Source organism: Penaeus vannamei, chromosome 31 (assembly GCF_042767895.1).
Source record: "Penaeus vannamei isolate JL-2024 chromosome 31, ASM4276789v1, whole genome shotgun sequence".
In the NCBI taxonomy this organism is placed as follows: Eukaryota; Metazoa; Arthropoda; class Malacostraca; order Decapoda; family Penaeidae; genus Penaeus; species Penaeus vannamei.
This window is the reverse complement of record NC_091579.1, coordinates 15,618,934-15,641,433: the sequence shown is the minus strand read 5'-3', so window position 1 is coordinate 15,641,433 and position 22,500 is coordinate 15,618,934. Positions and strand designations below refer to the sequence as shown.

Genomic DNA, 22,500 nt, shown 5'->3' with positions numbered 1-22,500 from the left:
TTGTGTATACATATATATATATACATATATATTTGTGTATACATATATATATACATATATATTTGTGTATACATATATATATATACATATATATTTGTGTATACATATATATATACATATATATTTGTGTATACATATACATATACATATATATTTGTGTATACATATATATATACATATATATATATATATATGTGTATACATATATATACATATATATTTGTGTATACATATATATATACATTTATATTTGTGTATACATATATATATATATACATATATATTTGTGTATACATATATATATACATTTATATTTGTGTATACATATATATATATATATACATATATTTCTGTAAACATATATATATATATACATATATATTTGTGTAAACATATATATACATATATATTTGTGTATACATATACATATACATATATATTTGTGTATACATATATATATATATACATATATATTTGTGTATACATATATATACATATATTTGTGTATACATATATATATACATATATATTTGTGTAAACATATATATATATACATATATATTTGTGTATACATATATATATACATATATATTTGTGTATACATATATATATACATATATATTTGTGTATACATATACATATACATATATATTTGTGTATACATATATATTTGTGTATACATATATATATACATATATATTTGTGTATACATATATATACATATATATTTGTGTATACATATATATATACATATATATTTGTGTATATATATACATATATATTTGTGTATACATATATATATACATATATATTTGTGTATACATATATATATACATATATATTTGTGTATACATATATATATATACATATATATTTGTGTATACATATATATATATACATATATATCTGTGTATACATATATATATATATACATATATATTTGTGTATACATATATATACATATATATTTGTGTATACATATATATATATATATACATATATATTTGTGTAAACATATATATATACATATATATTTGTGTAAACATATATATACATATATATTTTGTGTATACATATATATATACATATATTTTTGTGTATACATATATATATACATATATTTGTGTATACATATATATATACATATATATTTGTGTATACATATATATATACATATATATTTGTGTATACATATATATTTGTGTATACATATATATACATATGTATTTGTGTATACATATATATATACATATATATTTGTGTATACATATATATACATATATATTTGTGTATACATATATATATACATATATATTTGTGTATACATATATATATACATATATATTTGTGTATACATATATATATATACATATATATTTGTGTATACATATATATATACATATATATTTGTGTATACATATATATATATATATACATATATATTTGTGTATACATATATGTATATATATACATATATATTTGTGTAAACATATATATATACATATATATTTGTGTATACATATATATATACATATATATTTGTGTATACATATATATATACATATATATTTGTGTATACATATATATATACATATATATTTGTGTATACATATATATATACATATATATTCTTGTATACAATTCATATTGATATATTTGTGTCTACAATTTATATTGTTATATTTGTATATACAATTTATATTTAAATATTTGTGTATAAATATATCTTCATATATTTGTGTATACATATATATTTATATATTTTTGTATACATATATATTTATATATTTGTTTATACATATATATTCATATATTTGTGTATACAGCAGGAGTAGGAACAGAGGGATTGCAGGGTGGATGAGGGAGCGGAGTGTTCCTCTGGGTCATCTTTAGGAAGTTTTGGATGTCTTCAAGGGTTTCTGGAGGGGAATTTAGTATAGAGGACTGAGAAACAAAGGTTCTCTTATAAGGAGGAGAAGAGTAGATGGTTATCTGAGGAACAGATGAAGATGAAGTTGTAGGAGACAATGTAGTAGGAGAGCGTGGAGTGGAACGTTTAGGTTATCTGGTACGACAACATAAGTGAGGAAGAGGGGTAGGTATCTGGGATGTGGTAGAGATTGGAGTATCTGGATTTAGGATGGAAAATGGATTTGAGAGGTAGATAGGGTGAGTAGACATAAGACATAGGTTTCTTCTAGAGAAAAACCTCGTTGACGTGCTTACTGTCTGGCCTCAGGTAGAGTGAGGCCTAAATTAAATCTGAGGACTCACATTCAAACTTATAGGCAAGGTAGCTCCTATAAAATACATTATGGGAGTCTCTACAGTTGGCACATGTATGTGACTGAGCAAGGCAATTTGAACGGTCATGACCAGGTTGGGCACATAGAGGGCAGCGGGCTGTGGAGCTACAATGTTTGGCTGGGTGGACAAAACACCAACATTTTTGACACTGACGAAGAAAGGGTCGATGGCGGACATGATAAGACAATCCACCAATATAAACCTCATGGGGGTGGTCTTGTCTATAGAAGCTAATCATGGTAATATTTAGATGGGATTTACGTTGGCCTCTGGGAGATAGTGTAACACTGTACTACCACAGCATCATATTCACCAAGGCAGGAAAGTAATTTTCACAGTCTGACCAGTCCTTGTTATACATGGGACAAGCATTTGGTTGGGTGAGGTTCGGCAGGAATGGGTTTGCCAGTAAGGTTAGTTAGGGTAGATAGTGCATGAGCTCGGGCTTCAGACTTAACCGTGATAAGGCGTGCAAGATCACAGCAACTGCAGAAGGTAACCTTGCCTACTTGTTTCTGGAGGCACTACTGAAAAAGAAGGGTATTTTCAGAGTAGGGGGCTGTGGGGGGAATCACAAAGAACTGATCCCACTTGGCTGGGCCAAGGAGAGTACTCAGAAGGTTTGCACAGGTAGAGGTAGTAGAAGGACAAGGGCGAGAGGAAGATGGGGCCGTTCGTGACAGACACAAAGCCAGCCTTTCATCCTTTCAGCAAAGCTCTCACACCTTAGGAGTGGAATAGAAGAAGGGAATAAAGAAGATGTGTAAAAAGGAAAGAAGAGAAGAAAGGACCAAGCAAAATTAGTTGAGGCAAGGGCTGAGGCCTAAGGTAGAGGTAATCCTCTGCATTGGGTCTCAATCCTCGTCTCCTAAGCCCTCCCACGATGACAACTAGCTAGGTTTTGGGAGGGTATTCTTTGTCTTAAACTTAAATGAGCATAAAATCTATTTGTGCTTATCACATGAGGTCTACATTCACTTCAGATTCACAAATTGTATTGTCACAAAGAAATGCAATATCAGCTTTCCCCAAGTGAACAATAAAACTGAAAGAAATAAAATGTTAAAGGTCTTCATTATAAAGAAGAAAAGATGAAGAAGGGACAAAGAGAAGAAAAACCTTGCATTAAATGTACATGGACAAGAATTTTTCACTATTGTGATGATCAAAATTCTGTGATCTTTCTTTATTTTATCATTATTTTTTTCTATTTATTTTTATTATTTTTTTCAAACAAAGGTGAAAAAATAGAAAAGGGTAAATAATGCTCTTGACACTAGATAAACTTGTATTTACTTGTAAACTTTCCTTCATTTTCACAGATTAAACAAGATGAAACTATCCAACATACAATGGTAGGACATGTAGAGCCAGCATTACATAAATCAGAGTTGTAAAAGGATTATCCGACAAATTATATATTACCTATTAGCTGCACCTGATACATACAATAATCAATCTTTGCTTGTGTTTGGTTAATGTAATTTCATTTTACATATTTTATAAGCTTGCAAATTAATTGGTAAGGTGTAAAGAAATGTTTGGCAATTTTTTTTTTTTTATACATGTAATTTTTTTATATGTATATCAGCAAATTTCATTTTTAGTACCAATTAAAACATTTACACACTTCTTACATAACTCACACTTCATGTAGAAAAATAGTTTCACATTTGAACATGGTATATTTTCTTTGTTTTTACTTTCCATCATTTATCTGTTACTGTATACATGACAAATTTAATCATTTATTTTCAGTTTACCATGTATAGCAAGGGATCTGCAGGACGAATGATATTCATAGCATTAATCATCGTAACAATGTTATTTCATTTTGTAAAATCACCTGCTTGTATGTGATATTTAAAACTAAACATAAAGTTTGAAGATGGAGACCACATTATTAACAGAAAAGATAATATTTACTGACTAGAACAAAACAGCTCAAATTATTATTTAGGAGCTGCTAACAGAACACATTAATTTTAACCAATAATAATATAAAGAAAATATAAGACACTATTCTTATTAAAAAAAAAAAAAAAGATATATAAATTCTTCTTGATTTTTTCAAACATTAAACAGTATATAACCCATGCTTTTGGCACTAACATATGATACTGTACTGCACTGGCTTTCACCAAAATTTATGAAAATTGTATTTTTTCTACTCTCCTAAAGATAATAAAAAAATAGAGAAAACATATGGTTCAAATTAAAATTTGAACAGATAATATTCATTCTTCAAGGGGGGAACCTGCATTGATAAAAAAGGATATACATGAAAATGGTTTTACAAGAGATCAGCTTGAAAGCATCACTGACAAAAATGTGATGTAAGAAAATAAATGTATTAATGATTAAAATGAACATTACTTTTCATCAACAAGACCAGTTTAGAATAAAGATTATAAAGGGCTCAAACATCAAAATATTCTGTCTTTATCTATTAAGCTCACAAAACAATATAAAATTGATAGCATATCAATATGCATGCAATTATACAACCAAAACACAATTTTTATGTGCAATCTTTTCCCTGATATGATAATTTGTTCAATACATTACTGTGAAATTATAAAAAACATGAAAAAACACTCCACAAATTAATCACAGAAAGGGGCAAAGCTGCTCTAAATGTATATTGCATATATGTAACAAACCAAAGCTAATGCTGTAATATGTGACCTTTTAAGAAGTATGTCTGCACACAAAAGAACAAAAAATTATTAGTCTTATTTGATGCTGAATATGTGACCATCATTTGAAATGTACATGCACTCAGAAGAACAAAAGTATTTGTCTTGTCTGTTATGTTAAAAGTTGCTACTCTTACAGAGAAAAGGCCTTTTCTTCAGTTCCTTACCAAGGACCGTAATATAATCAGACATGAAGCATAACTTAAACCAATGTGCAACTCCAGTAACATTCCAGTAACTCCTGTCAAATATTCTCTTCATATAGTAATGACAGAGATGGTAATTGGACAAGTCAATTTCATGTACACTTATATTAACTGAATAATTAGTGAAAATACCTTTCTTCTTACTTAAATGAGAACAGCTTCCTTTTAAAGTTAGAACAATATAAAAAAACAAGGTTAGTAGCATCCATGCTACATCCAACAGAATAGAATCCAAATTTAAATCTCAGAATGCATATCATGGTATTTCAAGGTAAACAAGGGAAAATATAGAATACTGTGGTAGTAAAAATGAAAGAAAAGTAAACTTTGGCTCAATTATTAAATTATGATCCACATTTTTTGTGTACATAAATAAAAAAAGATATTAAGATGTATATTGCTGTAATCTACTCTGGGGTATTTAGTACTTGAGGTAGCAAGTACTTGTGCTAATTACTTTGGATCAAATAATGCAATATAAAGTATTTTTCATCTTTTTTTAATAACATATAGGAATGTTTTCTTTCTAATCTGTTTATGAAATATATGATTTTGAATTATACATACCAAATTTGCCAGTCTGTAAGACACATCTGTTGTTCAAGAGCATTTTATAGAAAACAAAACTTTATTTTACTATATATTTATGGAAAATTATTTTGATGTGATGTGAAATTAATGTAATAATACAATTTTTTAACTTGATCTTTAATCTATTAAACAGATATCTTGAATGTAAGTATGTATTTAATTTTAAAAAAAAAATGCATCTTATAGGCCAGACAAAGTGGTAAAAATAAAGGGTGTCAGGAGTATCAACAGAAGTAGATCTCTCTCTTTTTTAAAGAAATATTTGAAACCCAAAATTAAGCAGAGAATTGTTTCAAACATCTGAGAGAGCAAGGAATTTGAACTCAGCATTTCGTCATAGCTAATTATGCAGTAATAAAAGAACTGGAAGGAGCAGATACAAATATTACAGAGTTAGAAACTGTCTCCTGACCCTGTCCTCCAGTGGGGTCATGGGGAATGCCACCAAACATGACAAGGTGACCTCGACCAAGAACTAGGGAATACAGGAGAGATGGCTGAGGTGGTGTGCCTGAGCTTGTTGAGAGGATTCCACCTTGGTTGACTGGCCACCATTTTGCTCTCTTTGTAGTGATAACTTGACCTATGTCCAACATATGAGGAATTACTGTACTTCTAGTAGGAGCTGGTTTCATTGGTGCTGCTGCACTTTGTTCCCCCTGCTGGTGCCTTGACAATTCACGAAGTCTTTCTTTCATTCTTGACAAGACTTGGAGACGGCGTTCTCTATCACTGGATGCATTGGGTCTTATGGATGGTCGTGGCCTTCCTCTTCCTGGTACTCCTGGTCCACCTTGTGGATTAAGGTCATCATTCTCATCACTGCTTGATTCTGCCTGGTCTACAGCCCTTAAACCAGGCCTAAGAAAACCACGCTGACCATTCACATTTGGCTCCAACTGATGACGATCTGGAGGAGGATGTTCATGTGGCTGGACTTCTGGCTGCTGTGCTGGAGGAACCCAAACATTGGCAGGTTGTCTCCTTACTGTACCTGGTACTAGAAGTTGTGACATATTGCCACCTGCAGAGTTGCTGTTTGATCCACAGGTTGATAATACAACTATGCTATTTCCAACTTTACAAGCAGGATTGTACCACATCTGTGAAGGCATAAACTCTGACTCCTCTACTGAAATTTGTTCCCACTGCCACTTAGCACTTGGATCATATATATTGTCTGGTAATGTTAGAAGCCAAATATCATTGTACAGTTTATTAGAGCCTCCACATCCTGCTAATATGAGAATGTGCTTTTCATTCAACTTAATTTGTGAATGCCCATACCTAGGCTTTGGCATGGGATCTGATACAACTGGTTTAAACCAACACTGTCTTACAAGGTCCAAGCAAAATACATCATTAGTACTTGCAGATGTTCCCTCTTGCTTTTGCAAGCCCCCAAAAACAACCATCACACTTCCATGTACAGATGCAGAGTGACCAGCTGTTGGTGGTGGTGATCCAGGATAGTACAGCTGGGTCCAACGATTACCCAAAATATCATAAACATGAAGTTCACTAAACAAGACCCACTGCTGGTGTAATGGGTAGAGGGAAGGGTGTGTCCAACCACCAAATAACACTAGACAATTGTTCCATGTTACCATAGAAGCATAGGCCTTTGGAGAAGGATATGTGCCAGTTGTCAATAGACGAGTCCATCCATGTAGCCCTAAATCAAACCGCCATAAGTCATTGAAGGTAGTATTCGTTGATGTACATCCACCAAAAACATACATAGAGGATTCATGTACACATGCTGAGTGTGAGTATCTTCTGCTGATGGGAATGATGTGACTTGGGTACACTGGGCTAAACCATTCCACACACCCAGCTCGAAGAGCAGAAAAGAAACGAGACTTCCTTTTTTCAACAACACCTTGACAACATGTATACCATCGCTGGCACACCTGAAAAAGGAAATACTTTTCATTAGCATTCCATGGTTTTGATTTTCTCATAAGTAACTACTCTTGTTGAAATGCAGTACCAAAATATTTTGATAACTCTAACAGTACAGAAAAAATAAGATGAAAAACTCCGTATGGTATTTCCCGCCTTTGAATACTTGGCTTAATGCTTGTTACAAGGTCTCCACATAAAGGGAGATATAAATATGCTTATCAGTCTGACTCTTATTCTTAACCCGCTAAGTGTTTCTCACATCACATGACGTGCTTGCGTTAGGTACGTCCGGAGGTTTCTCATGTCCCCATGCCGTTTTACAAATATATGGACAGTAATTAGTTTCCTGGGAGTGTCTACCATGTTTCCTAAGAAGGTGTGGGAATTCTGGGTACTCTCCTGCCGCCAGAGCTACCCTTATAGTCATGGCAGGTAGACGCGAAGATGGTGGAGAATTTATTGATGATCAGGGTGACTCTGATAGTCACAATCTCTTAGATGATAGAGATAAAGATAGAGATTATGTATTTGGCAAAGGTTTTTCTGAGAACAAAGAAAGCAGTGATGATGAGCATGAGGGGCCCTCTGCCACCACATGCACTGTAGCTGATGCTGCCTCATCTCCATCTACTTCATGGCTACAACTAACATATATAAAATATGCTGGAAAACAGCATATAAAGTGCATCAGAAGCGAAGGGAGAAGATGTGGCAACAGTGGGGTTGGGGAAGTCACAGTCTAGCACCTGCCGCTGGTTTATAAAAATGGTGTGCTGATCCCTTTTAAGGTTTTCATTTGTGTTTCTTGATTGATTTCATGTTGTTTGGGCTTAGAAAGAAAGAAAAAAAAAAAATTGTAACCTCTGGGGGTACCCTATGTGTAAACTAATGTAACACTTAATGGATTACAAGACTGACAAAGGAAAATTAAGACTCATGCTCCAAAAGAACTAGCTTTACCAGGTGAGTCTTCTGGACTATACACACACAGAAAAATAACATTCAAATGCTAGAAATAATAATACTGAAGGTAAAATAAGATAAATATACACTGAAAGGAAAGCAACAATGATTAATAGTTGAAACAAATAAATATGCTAGACATCACAGGTCCTATAGCACTTTGGTAAAATATTGTGGTGAAAAAGGTAAGAATGACTTAACCCCTCACCAACGGGTAAAAATTTTGGCAAGTGGACGTATTCACGGGCTTGTTGGCGCGCATCAGCAGTTTCCCGATTGCGCCCGGCTCAATCGGTAGTTTGTGAGCGACACTTAGCACCTAAAAGCTTTTATTTAGCTAAAATTTATAAAAATATTAAAATTTTGAAGGTTTACCTTCATTATAGGTGCCATTGCCTAAAATCTTTACCATATAAATGAAGCCGCTACTATTGGAGAAAAATAACCTCCGTCCAACAAGCCAGTGGCATGGGAATGGGCATGACATGATGCCCCCTGGCGTTCGGTCCACAACAGCCATGGCATGTACGTATGTGCCACCCGGCGGCAATGGATTAAAAAATTAGGATCAAATGTGTTAGATGTCAAAGATTAGAGTACTAGAGGATAGTATGGCAGTGAAAAGGGTAATGAGGAGAGTAAATGAAGTAAAGCAGAGATTCGTAAAAGAGAAAAGGGTTAAGGGGGTAGGGAGATTGAATGAAATGAAGTGTATCTGTGACTGGGGAAGGAATAGGGACATTGTTCAAGTCTGTTGGAGAAACAGGAGACAAATCTGGGGAATATGAAATGGGGACTGGGGAAGGTGGTAAAGTATCAGGAAGAATGTTAAAAAGGGAGGGGTCTGGAGGACACTGTTGTGAAGGTGGGTGGGTAGGGGGAACTTGAAGAGCAGGAGGATGGACATCAGCAAATGTAGAGGGAATAGAAACAAAGGGATTGGAGGGTGGAGGAGAGAGTGGAGTTGGGTGAAAAGGTCTCAGTAACAAGTTTTCTTGGGATGCGAAGAGGGGATAGATATCCAAAGAGCAGAGGAAGAGCTGGGTGTGGTAGTAGAAGATGGAGTGGAATGTTTTAATTGTCTGACGTGGCAGGTAAAGTAGGGAGTAGGGATCGGGGAAGTGATAGAGATTGGGGCATCTCGATTTAGACTGAAAAAGGTATTTGACTGGGGGAGAGGGGGAGCAGAGGTAGGATGGTTCAGGAGGGAAGAGATACCATGGAAGATGCTGAGAAATCCTGAGAAGATGAGAGAGGAGAGGGCAAAGGACAGTTTAGAGAGGTAGAGAGAAATACCTCGTTGTCATGCTTCCTGTCTGGTCTCATGTAGAGTGAGGCATAGCTTGAATCTGAGAACTACTACTCACATTTGAGCATATAGGCAGAGCAGCTACTATGAAATACATTATGGGAGCCACCACTGGCTCATGTACATGACTGAGCAGAGCAATTTGAAACCTGATGACCAGGTTGGACATATAGAGGGCAGAAGGCTGTGGATGACAGTGTTTGGTTGGGTGACCAAAACGCCAACATTTGACACTGATGAAGAAGGGGCTGATATGGTCGGACAGGGCAGGACACTACCAATATACACTTCTTGGGGAGGTAATGTCTGCAAAAGCTGATCTTTGCAATAATGGTGTGGGACTTACATTGCTGGCCCTCTGGGAGGAAGAGTGTAGCACTGTACTGCCACTGCATCATAATTAAGGCAGGCAAGTAGGTCATTTACACAGTCTGACCAGTTCTTGTCATAGATAGATCAATCAGTCAGGGAGACCGAAACAGTTCCAGTATAAGTATTAAGAGAGGAGTGAGGTTCGGCGCAAATGGTTTGACAGTGAGATCAGTCAGGTTTGATTGTGCATGAGCTTGGGATTCAGATGTAGGCCTAACTGTGACAAGGAGTTAAAGTTCAGAACCACTGCAAATGGCAATTCTGCCTACTTGTTTTTTGAGACATTGTTGGAAAAGAAGGGTATTGTCAAAATAAGAGGCTGTAAGGGGAATACCAAAAAATTGATCCCACTTGGTTGGGCCAAAGTGAGTACTTAAAAGGTTTGCAGAGGTGGATGCAGGAGAAAGACAAGGGCTGGAGGAAGATGGTGGTGCTGAGTTAAGTAGTACTGTGGGGGGGAGGACAGTAAGGTTGAAGAGTAGTAATAAGGGGGGAGAGGGTAGACAATGAAAAAGACAGTGCTGTAGGAGATAGAGTGGAGAATGTTGAGAGACAGGAAGGGGTGCATTCAGAAAGTTGTGATGACTTGGGTGGGTGGTTCAGAAAGGATAGAGTTGTCAGTAAGCGAGGAGAAAGTATTAGTATCAATGGTCAAAACCATAGTCAAAGGAAAGGAAGGGGTCGGGAATCCAATGAAATGTTTAAAGGTTGAAACAAATAAATGTGCAACACATCAAAGGTCATATAGCACTATGGTAAAATATTGCTGTGAAAAGGGTAAAAAGGAGTTAACAATTAGGATAAAATGTGTTAGATGTCAAGGGTTAAAGAGTTTTATAGGATAGTATGATAGGGACAAGGGTAAAGAGAGGAAGCAAATGGAGTGTATCTGTGGCTGGGGAAGCAATAGGAACATTGTTTAAGGAAAACTGGCCAGAGAGCTATTATGAGATAATCAACAGGTAGTATGGGTAGAAATGGCTATTGGAGAAGTAGTAGGAGAAGAATCCTCCCCCTCAAGTTCCCCCTACCCCTCTTCCTCCCACTCTATCCCAACACACCCCATTCTCTTTTCTATGTGCACCATTCCCTCTTCATTCCCCATTATCCTTAACCCCTTAACGCCAGTTTATTTTGAAGCCGAAAATAAAAGATTCCGGGCGGCTACAAAATCGGCGTGCGGGGCGTCACACTGGCGGGATGCCCGGCAATGTTTATTTCTTTTGGTGTCTCATATGTGGGACACCCATCGTTCGTGGGTTAAGGGAAACTTGAAGGGGAGGAGGATGGATATTGACAAATACTCTGAATGTAGAAGGAACAGGTTTGCCAGTGAGGTCAGTCAGGGTTGATAGTGTATGAGCTTGAGACTCAGATGTAACTGTGACAAGGCATGGATAATTGGAGCAACTCTGAAAGGAAACTTTGTCTACTTGTTCTTGGAGGCATTTTTGGAAGAGAAGGATATTGTCAGAGTTAGGGGCTGGAATCACAGAGAAATGATCCCACTTGGCTGGGCCAAAGAGAGTATTCAAAAAGTTTACAGAGATGGCAGCAGTAGAAGGAGAAAGGTGGGAAGAAGATGGGCTGGTGTGGAGTGAGGTAATACAGTGAGATAATAAGAAGGGAGGAAGCAGACAATGAAGAAGACTGTGCAGTAGGAGATGGAGTGAAGACTGTTGAGAGAAGAAGGGGTGCATTCTGAAGGTTAAATAATGACTTTGGTGGGTGGTTAAGAATTGATAGAGTTGTCAATAAAGAATAAGGAGGGAGTATTAGTATTTGTGGTCAAAACCAAGGTCAAATGAGAGGCAGGGTTTGGGAATCCAGTGAAATCAAATTTAGATAGACTAATTGATGAAGGGGCAAGCCTTAACCCTTTGGTTATTTGTGTCATATATCTAATTTTTTCGTAAGTTTCAATTTGACGTAATACAGCCTGCACCGCCAGCCACAGCAGCCAGGAATACAGTGCACAGCATGTAAATGGCGTCTTCCCTAGAGCCGGTGCTCTTCCAGTCACTGCTTATGCACGTTACATTCCATATTCATTTATCAATGGGAATACTGCTAAAGCCCCCTGCTAAGCACCAAATGTCAAATCACACTCCAAGAGGTTTGTGCACTCATGGTGAGTCTTTTCCGTCATTCTGGCCTTCGCTCATGATGGCCATTTGTGTCTCCCAGGCCGCAGCCAATTTGCCTGGTTCACAACATGTTCATGTCACCCGGGCAGCTGCTCAAGTTTTTCCTTGACATGACCGCAACGTTATCCAGGTCCATGGGGTAATACCCCTAATATGGATAAAGAATCTTCATTATTGGCCATGGTGAGCCTGATATAAGTGGAAAAAGAAAGGTCCCCAAAAGGGGTAAAGGCTAGGCAATTAACTAAGAGAATACCATGCCCATGGTTCCTGGAAACCATTCATGACTAATACAAAAAAAGCCTTTCATCCTTTCAGCACAGCTCTCACACCTTAAGAAGTGGACAGAAGAAGGGATGAAGAAGAAAAGGAAAAGGAAAGAGGGAGAAGAAAAGACCATGCAAAATTAGTTGAGACAAGTTCTGAGGTCCAAAAACAAGTAAGAGATGGGGGCAGAATTGTACGATACATACATACATTGCCAGCGTACATATATATTATTTTGTTAATTGTCAAATAATCGTTTGAAACCATCCAGTTTCTCATTATCATTGTAAAAGTATATTTGTACTTCGTCAATCAAAATGTGACTAAGCCACTTGCCAAAACTATTTTCTTACACTGTTGGACATTTCTGTTAGTGTCAATTAGACATGGAGAAATGTCAAAGGACAAAACTAATAGTCCAAACACTATGTGGCTTGTTAGAAATTTGCAGGGAAATGTCTGATCTGTTATGTGAAAAGGTGTACTACATTCAACATCTGCCTACTTTGTATCCATATAGCTTCAGTTTCACATTGCCATATGGTACAAGGTAAACTTTGCTTATGATGAATGGAACAACAAAATATGACACTTTTCATCTATGGTATTTCCTTCCCAAGTTGATAATAGGAGATCTGTGTACCATATAAGTAATTTTTTGTATCATTAATACAAGGACTGCACTAAAATAGGGAAAATCTAATGACACTTCTGTAAAGAGGGGTGAGGGAACTATACTCATTGATGTTCATGTGGGGGTGCAGGGTGGAGTCACCAATAGGTAAATGTAGTGATTGGGTGGCGATCTGGGGGGTGAAACCCACAGCTTAGAAGGTTTTTGGTTCATATGACAATGTATGTGGATTTCCCAGGAGGAATGGCCAGTGTGGTAGTGACTTGTGCCAGACATACAACAAAGATCCCCCCACATCTGTGACATAATGGGAATGGCTGCGGCTGGTGGCTAGCTGCTTTACTGTATTGGTTATGTTTTTGACTGGTACACAGTTATCTGGAATATAATATCCTGGATGGCTTTTGATATTCTAAGGTGGGTTATTCTGTGTTTTAGATACTCAACATACATACAAATGTGCATGAAAATAACCAAGGTAGGAAGAATGCATCTAGCAACTCAATAACTTAGCTCTTTCTCAATTCCTGTCATGTGAGAGGTGACACACAGACTGTAACTGCCAGAAAAGCTGGATCTGGTCTCTAAGGAGTCATTTCCCAAACAATCACCAATACTTTCACTTATATAATTGTGAGTAGAAATAACAAATTTGGACAGCTTTGTGAAAAAATTGCCTACATAATTTCCAATTCTAAATAGCAAATGTTGTCCACACATGTGCCTGGAGTCGAGGCACTGGAATTGAGGTATAACAGTCCATCATATATGACCACTGGGTATGTTTAAGTCATGGATAATTGCACTGAATTTCGTACACCAGTCAAATGATGCTGCAGCAAAGGCCATTAAACACATTCCCAGTGTAATCTAACAAGAAAATACCATACGCAAGCACATGATAATGTGGGGAATTTCAGGTTTTGTGAATGCCAGCACACAGAAAACCGAAAGCCTATCAACTATGGATATATAGCAGAAACCCCTCCAATTCCAGCATGGCTACAGATAAAGTTCCACATAACTAGTCTAGATCCAGAGCGTTTGCTAAGAATATCACTTTACCAAAATCACTTCACTTAAAGAACATCGGAATAATATCTGTAACACCAAAATATCCGTAAATATAAAACTGAGGAAACAATACTGAGAAAAATACAATGTTATAGAAACAACTCACCTGTCTACAATTTCTTAAATCGTTGTAAGGTGATATAAGACACAATATATACTCCAGTATTTCTTCAGGGAGGTCATCAACGCAAGCCATGATGAAAAATTTTAAGTCTGTAAGTATCTATAAATAGTTAACATGCATTTATAAGTTGTTATTTATTATACTCTGCAACGGTGCTGAAGTCTGTGACTCCCACACTCTCCTCTGTTTTCCGTCTGATAAGAAGAAACTCATCATATAAAGTTGGTCATTTTCATTTAATCTTTATAGTATGAATTATTTTTATATAGTATTTGTCTATGTTTTGTCTCTTCATATTCTAAATAAAATTAAAAGAATACAGATATAGAGCAATTTGGCAGCTATTATGTGTATCATAACCCTGACCAAAATATTATAGGTCGCGGAGATAATCTATATTAAATAACCAAAATGGTAATGTATGCAGATAACTACAGTTATTATGTAATAATATAATTTGGATTTTATTTGGACAGAAATATTCTACTTCGTAATAAATCTCTGCATTAGTGTTACATTCTTTGGGCCCGCAACTACTTTTTGTTTTGACTTTTCAGCCCCATCCTTCGGTTTATTTATTGCGTCCTCCTTGACATTATTCGTTTGTGATTGTTGCTTCAAGACATCAGTATGTCGTTTGTAACCGGTATGGATTGATTGATTTTCAATATATTTCAATTATATCATCACATTTTATTTGTGAAACGTCTACAACGACCCGTGTTTAGTATTTATCCATTGTTTCAACGTGATGCAGTAGCCAATTTGGTCGTCCTTGTTACCACTATTAAAGCTGATGCAATGGACAGTAGCAACAGCAGTAACTGTATGGCATTTACTTGTTTCCATGTTGTCTGTCGTAGTTACTTTGTAGGAGGGAGTTTAAAGAGATGAAGGACTGGTTAGTGTGATTACTGATTACAAAGAGGTTGAGTGTCATGGTTTGTTATGGTATACTTCTAGGGGAGGGTAGGCCTAGAAGATTTGTCATTTATTGCTTTGTAACAAGGAGAGGTACATTTTAATGGTGGCATTCAAATTTCAAATCATTTTTATTACTATAGTATAAAACAAGCAGTTCTCAGTTGTTCATTGCAATTTCTTGTGCAAATAAAGAATCATTGCATGTATCCAATGTTTCATTGCCCATAGAACATTGCTCCCCATTACGTATAATAAATAACAGTGTATTCACATGTCTATTTACTGTATGTGCTAAGTTACCAAGTTGCAATATAGATAAATGCACATTGTTAAAGTTGCCTTTCAAAGAAGAACCAATCCTTGCTATTTATATGGAAATATTCATGATCTTAGTATTTGTTTTCTGTTTTTCTGCTTAATACCTTTTGGAAAAAAAGGGTATCTAGATCTCACACATGTAATATATGTGTGTTATAGGTACATGAAAAAGCAATAGAAGTAAAGTTTTCAGTCTTTGCAACCCTGCTAAATATAATAGGGAAGCTAGTTGAAGGCCAAAAAGAATGGTATGAAGCATAGAAAATAGTGTGTGATAGTGGAGGGAAGGGTGTCTGTAGATAGAGATTAAAGCATATTTAGCTTAAGGAAATATGGCAAGGGAAAAGTGAGGCAATAGAGCTTATGTGGAATAGAAAGGATCAGTAAAAAGTGGCTTGTCATATAGGTGTTGGAAAGGTCTGATGCAAATTTGCTTCTAATAATAAGAAAATGAATTACCCTAATAATAATAATTATGAGATGAGAGTCATATTTACACCTGTCCAAGTACAGGTATTTGCGGAATACAATAAGATTTTGTGAACTCATAAGACTTACACACAAAATATAGCTTAGGAACAGAATACTTGTAGAGAGGAGTATGAGCAGTATTTTGCTTACTATCTGGTGTGCACCCTCCAACCACCACTTGATCACATATGTAGCTTCTTTTAAGCAAGAGCTTTACTTTCCCTGCAGTAATTTATAGACATATAGGCTAGATAGTAAGAGCACCCTGGATAGGGGTTGGGCAAAATAGGGCAAATTCATTGTAGCCACTGGGGGCAGTGCTCCCTGGTTAGGGGCTAAGTTAGGTTACAGGTTTAAACAGTACATTTCATGCTTCAGTAAATAAATGCAGAATCAGATTTTAAATTCCAGTCTTTAAATTGCTGACAAATTTATGTAGACTTTGAATTATGGACCCTTTGATTTTTACTTTCAAAGACTTCTCTGGGGCTTTTTGTATACAATTTTCCAACAATATTCAATTATTCCCCCTGCAACTCATTCAGTTGCTAACATGTCCCCTAAAATTATTAGAACAGAGAGAGAGCAGTAACATATAATAATGGGTGGTTTGCACAACTGTTAATGTATGTAATCTCTTGAAACATATGAAAATATTCAGAAAACACATTATTTCCCCAAAATCTGGTACCACTATTATACAGTACCAGATAAAAACTTTTTTGCTCATAGTAACTAACTCTTTTGGGTAGTTTTTCGAAGAATTTGCACAATACTGTACTAATAATCTGGGCCAGATGTTCTGGCTATGATTTTTATTTTGTAGATGTTGTACTTTTAGCTGTTGAAACTATTATAGTTTAAATAATGACAGTAATTAAAATGTTTAGCATCAAGTGATAGTTACAGCCTCTATGCCTGACAGTGCCTTAGCAAATGCCTAAAAAACCTAATCTTTTATGGCAAGATAGAGCTCATATAGTGTCATCCAGTAACACATGGACCTGCTCTCCTTTTCTTTCCTGGGTAAGGTTATTTTGCAATTGAAGTCTTTTCCTGTAGGCCTCCTTCTTCCCCCTGCTACATTCTCTTTTAGAATTCTGCCGCTTTATAATGGTTTTGTACAGTATTCATAGATTTCCATATACTCTGTTTACTGAGATTGGTTAAGGTATACAAAAGGACTGCAGTGACTAGGAGAAATTTGATTTGCAGAATCGAACCTATTTGAGTTAAACAATGAAAATGTGGGATGCAAAATGCTGCACAGAGACTAAGTCCCCACACACCTCCAGAAACGAAGTCCAGCCCTCCTCACATCGCAGTGAATAACTTAGCTGCGCGGGAATCCAACATAAACTGTCTTGGCGCATGTAGCTCGTGATGTCACGGCAAATTTCATAGAGTGCACTGTAGTATGATGTATATCTGTATGCTAATTTATATGAAATTTTAATGAAATATGCATTTATTAAATGTTCATTCCTTAAATACACAATGTGATTGATTTTATTATATACATACCATAGTTTCATTAGAATTACATGGTACATCCAAACTTGCACATTGCTGCCCTCTCCCGGTAAATTTGACAGTTCTGTTATCAGAGATCTTGTTTGTTCTGAAGGTGAAGTTTGTTTACAGTGCTACTTTTGTTTCCTTTTTTTTTTTTTTTTTTTTCTAACTTTGTGGTGAAATCAATCTCACTGAAATCGTTAACTATCAGGGATAAAACTAAACTCAGTGAAATACAATAACAGTGTTCCATCTGTAGAATTTCGTCAGTGGTTCGTCATTTCCCAACCACTGTCCCCGCGATCTTAAGGTAAATTTAGTTTGTATCTCTAAATGTATTCGGTGGTGATCTAGAGGCCCCAGTAGGGAAATTAGACAATCGGGAGGGGGCCCAGGGGCAGAGCCCCTGGTTAGAGAAAGATGACAATTGGTAAGGCGATCAGGGGTCGGGCCCCTGGTAGGGAAATACAGCAATTGAGAGGGGGTCAGAGGGTATAGCCCCTAGGTTAGGACTTAGGTTTTTGGTTCATACGGTGACCCGTCTGGTAGTTTGTGCATCTAAGATGCTCTTCACTCGCTCGTTAGTTGACACATCGCCATGTGGAATCATCCATGGCCGAATCTTTCTTTATCATATGAAATCCTATTCTTGGCTTGGATTTTCAATTTCCCACGTTCTTTTGTTTTTTAAAATGCATGGTACGAATAAAATCACTCCTCTCCAACTCCCAATTCGCCACGGGATCCTCCAACATTGTTGGTGGGAATTGGGGACTTCGTCTCTGACGGGTGCAGTCCTATTGTAAACATTTGCCCTTTGCTCTAATTTCAGCTAGTAATTCTGGAAGCATAGAAGTTCCCAGTGCATCTTGTTCAGATAATTTTTCTAGGGATGACAGTTGCTCTTGCAAGGCAAATTATATTTGTCATTCTTCTTCATCTATGAAGCAATAGAGATTGTGGAAGTTATAGGTCTTCTACTAATATAGGAACTGGTTGGTTTAGAAGAGATGACTGGAACCGGAGGGATTAGGTTGGGATACTGCTCCTGTGCTCCTCCTATCTAGGAAAAAAGAAGTAACTTTACTATAGCTGCCATAAAGCTGTAGTGTTCAGTTAAATACAGCATGATCCAAGTTATATCTTGCCAGAATAAAAGAAGTTTAAGTGTCAATAGACACTGAGACGAGGCCAACCCTGAAGTTATACTACTTTAATTACAGGCTCACATGAAACCTCTTTATAACCATCTTGAAGGAGAGTTGTAGGGGACCCTCAGTGATTGTACATGAGTACTGGTTATTTTTACAATTTACTTTTATTAGTTTCCCTGGTCTAATTTTGCTATCTGGCTAGTGGGTTCCCAGGACAGTAGATATATGCAGTCCAATAGTACCAGATTCATTAGTATCAGAGATGCAGCTTTTCAGAGCAGTTACCTATGCTCTACTTTGTATTGTAATTTTAGCACTGATTGTTATATAAAAGTTGTTGTTTGATTATTTCTAATTTCATTAAATGAATTTGCTAAGTATTCTTTGTCTTTTACAATTCTTGAAGATTCAAATATGACATAGGTCTATCTGCCCTATCAGTTTATTAAAGTAAACAAAATAGAAGATATTCACTTACAGTTCTAAAGTGGAGTGTTGTATGTAATAGTGTCAGATGTCATAGGAAAACATATGAGATATATAATTTTATTATTATTTAGAACATATATCTGCTATTAGATTTCATTTATTTTAGTTTTTATTTAAGCTTTCTATTGAATATACATATCATTACCATAATCCTGATTTTGTAGATCATTAGAAGTGGCATTATATTTGAAACTGATTAAAGAATCATGTACATTTTAGTTTTAGTATTAATATAAGTTTATATCCAAAGTTTAGTGTAATATACAAGTAGACTACTTATGAGACACAAATGTAAATATTGAATGTATCTGCTGTGCATGGGGGCCAGAATTTTGTTCATACAATCTGCATGTGCTGGTCATTATGATTGATTTTGGTTATTCATGATATTAAACTGTAGCATGTGGTGTTTTGTCTTTGTCTTTGTCTTTTTTTAAGACTCGGCTAACCTAATATCTTGAAGTTTTATAGATTATATATTTATTTATTTTACTGTATAAGGTGCATATTAACATTGTTATGTATGGGCATGCTCAGTGAATAGATTCTCCTTTCTTCTTTATTATCCTGAAGAATCCTTTCCTTTCAGTATTTTTGATTGCAATTATAAAACATCTTTATATTCTTGGTTTGGCAGAAGTGTCCTTAAAGATTCCAAAAAGCACATAATAATGTCTTTAATCTTGGCATTTCAAAAAGGTATATGTGAAAAAGAAAGAAGGTGGGGAAAAAAAGAAAAATGATCAAATACGCCAATAGCTTAACTTTATTTTTCTAAATAAGGGAATAAAGTCAGAGTGGTAAGTCAAAAGACTAGCTGGCACTGGGAAGAGAACTAGGGACAGAAATACAGCTCGATTTAGGCTTGCTTAGGTCTTAAAGGCCCAATCACACTACTAATATTCTATTAATTTTTGTATTTTCGTAAGAACTTTCCACATGCAAGTGGTCTGACCCTATCACTCTGGTAGAGTACCACTGCTACCAAGGTATCAAACATAGTACTCATGTAAAACACACTTGGCAACATCCAATTGAGGTCCTGGGAATCAAGCGAGCATTCTCATGCATATCAGATTAATTTAAAGTAATAGTTATGTAAAGGAGACTACTATATTGTATATAAAAATATCCATGAACATTAGCTTATGTGTATGTGAACTTCTTTTATTTCATTTGTCAGTAAAACATTACAATAGTAGCCAATAGATCAGTAGCACAAGATGAAGACAGAAATTAGTCAAATGTAAACATTCACTACCATCTCCATTTGGAATGTGCTTAACCCACTAACGATGGGTGTCCAACATATGAGACACCTGAAAAAAGCAAACATTGCCAGACGTCCCGCCAGTGTGACACTATATCGGGGCTCTTGCTCCAACACAACAGTGGGCAGAGTTCGGGCCAGCCCTGCGTGCTGATCTTGTAGCTGCCCGGAAGCTTTTATTTTTGGCTTCAAAATATACCAGCATTAATGGGTTAACATGCATGCAATATTTGTGGAAAGCCTCAAATTCATGTGGGAAAGAAAATACTGACTGAAAAACAACAAGTATGGTAGGGCCTTAAGCTTTGTAAAGTTAAGAAGCATCTTGTAACATTTAAATAATAATCTTGTAAAGCTTGAAAATAGTAATATTATCAGTCAGTGGCATGATCAAATAGATAACTTGTATTAATCCAGGATACAATAAATTCTAAAAGGTCAACAAAATTTTAAGGCCCTTTAGAATGGGGGGCCCTAAGCTATAACTTATTTAGCTTTTATGGAACTCCAGCACATACTTTGAGGGCAGAGGATGGTAAGAAGGCAAAAGATGTTGGATATGATTGTGGTAGAATCTCATGAAAGAAATAACAGCAAAAAGTAAAAAAAAAAATCAGTACTGAAAATATATTATCTGCAGACTACAATTTTTCTTGACTTGATACAACTTTCAAGAATGCTGTTATTATCATTGACTAGGCTTTACTTAAAGTTTCATGCATGACTACAAGGAAGGATACACCAACCTTACTCATTTTGTTCATATTTCTTATTCTTTAGGTAGAATTTGCAGTATATTTGAATAATTGCCTTTATACAGTATTTGCTCCAACATGGTTGTCACATGGTAAGGCATAGAACTTCAAATTCTTTAAATAGCAGTTTCTTCATATATTCTTCCAACTGTTTTAATATCAGAGTAATAGGTTAATGATTGAAGGGTTTTATGTCTTTACAATGGGATTCAGTTTCTAGTAAATCCTTTCAGTAAGCCTCTTGAAAGTAGTGTATAATATGAGACCTTAAGAAATGGTGCAAATGTCAACCAGGCCAAGTCAGCTAGGCTGTATGATACAATGACAGTGTTTGAATTTTTTTTATTTTTGATTATAGAATTATTTCGTGATTGAGTTTTATTATTGTTATCATTATTATTGTTACTTACCTTTGCTTGGTCCATGAGAGTATGAGTTCTATAAATATAAGAAAAATGGACCTTCATATTATCAGTTCCAGTAACTGAATGACCTGCATGTTTTATTTTATCCACTGCAAACAAGTTACTTGCATGAAAAACTGAATGTACTAGTTGTCCCATTTTTCATATAGCCATAAGGACACGGCAATTTTTTTTTTTTTTTTTTTTTTTTTTTTTTTTTTTTTTTTTGAATAGCAAGCAAGTTTGTTGATAGAAATGTTGGTGGAGGCGGTAAAAAAAGAAAAAAAAAGTAATAACGATAATAAGAAAAATAAATAAATAAAATAGAAATAAAAAAATCCCCAGCACCAAATAAGACAAGTGTACATCCTACCTTCCAAAGATCAGTGCAGGTTCTCTGCGCATATTGCAAAATACGTCAGTACTAATCAGAAGCGACCACTGACCACAGACACGATATGCAATGGACATGATGTGAGAGTAAGGTATTTCCACCAAATATATTTTATTTTTGCTTTAGGGATAAGGAGAAATAATACCATACACAATGAATCATGGACAAATTGATTTGTATTTATTTTTTTGTTATATCTTTCCCT

General features: G+C 35.5%; 2 protein-coding genes across 4 annotated transcripts in view; one reads left to right on the top strand and one right to left on the bottom strand.

Annotated features, from left to right (window-relative positions):
- Positions 1–3,581: 3,581 nt before the first annotated feature.
- Fbxo42 (F-box protein 42) lies at positions 3,582–14,964 on the bottom strand. Its single transcript, XM_070144246.1, has 2 exons — positions 14,584–14,964; positions 3,582–7,716 (listed from the first exon to the last, which is right to left on the bottom strand). Exons 1-2 carry the CDS (start codon positions 14,671–14,673, stop codon positions 6,148–6,150), a joined length of 1,659 nt encoding a protein of 552 aa, XP_070000347.1. The 5' UTR covers positions 14,674–14,964; the 3' UTR covers positions 3,582–6,147.
- A 177-nt stretch (positions 14,965–15,141) lies between these two features.
- Positions 15,142–22,500, top strand: part of LOC113814775 (transcription initiation protein SPT3 homolog) — a gene marked incomplete in the record, with an annotated part of 25,765 nt that continues 18,406 nt past the window's right edge. For all 3 annotated transcript variants that reach the window (XM_070144247.1, XM_070144249.1, XM_070144250.1), the window contains 1 exon segment: positions 15,142–15,247. In XM_070144247.1, coding sequence (XP_070000348.1) covers positions 15,232–15,247 — 16 coding nt within the window.

Excerpts from the sequence above, each read along its gene's own strand:
- Fbxo42 (XM_070144246.1), bottom strand. The coding sequence starts at position 14,673 with ATGGCTTGCGTTGATGACCTCCCTGAAGAAATACTGGAGTATATATTG. Across the intron at positions 7,717-14,583 it reads ATTTAAGAAATTGTAGACAG|GTGTGCCAGCGATGGTATAC; the intron begins GTGAGTTGTTTC and ends TTCCTTTTTCAG.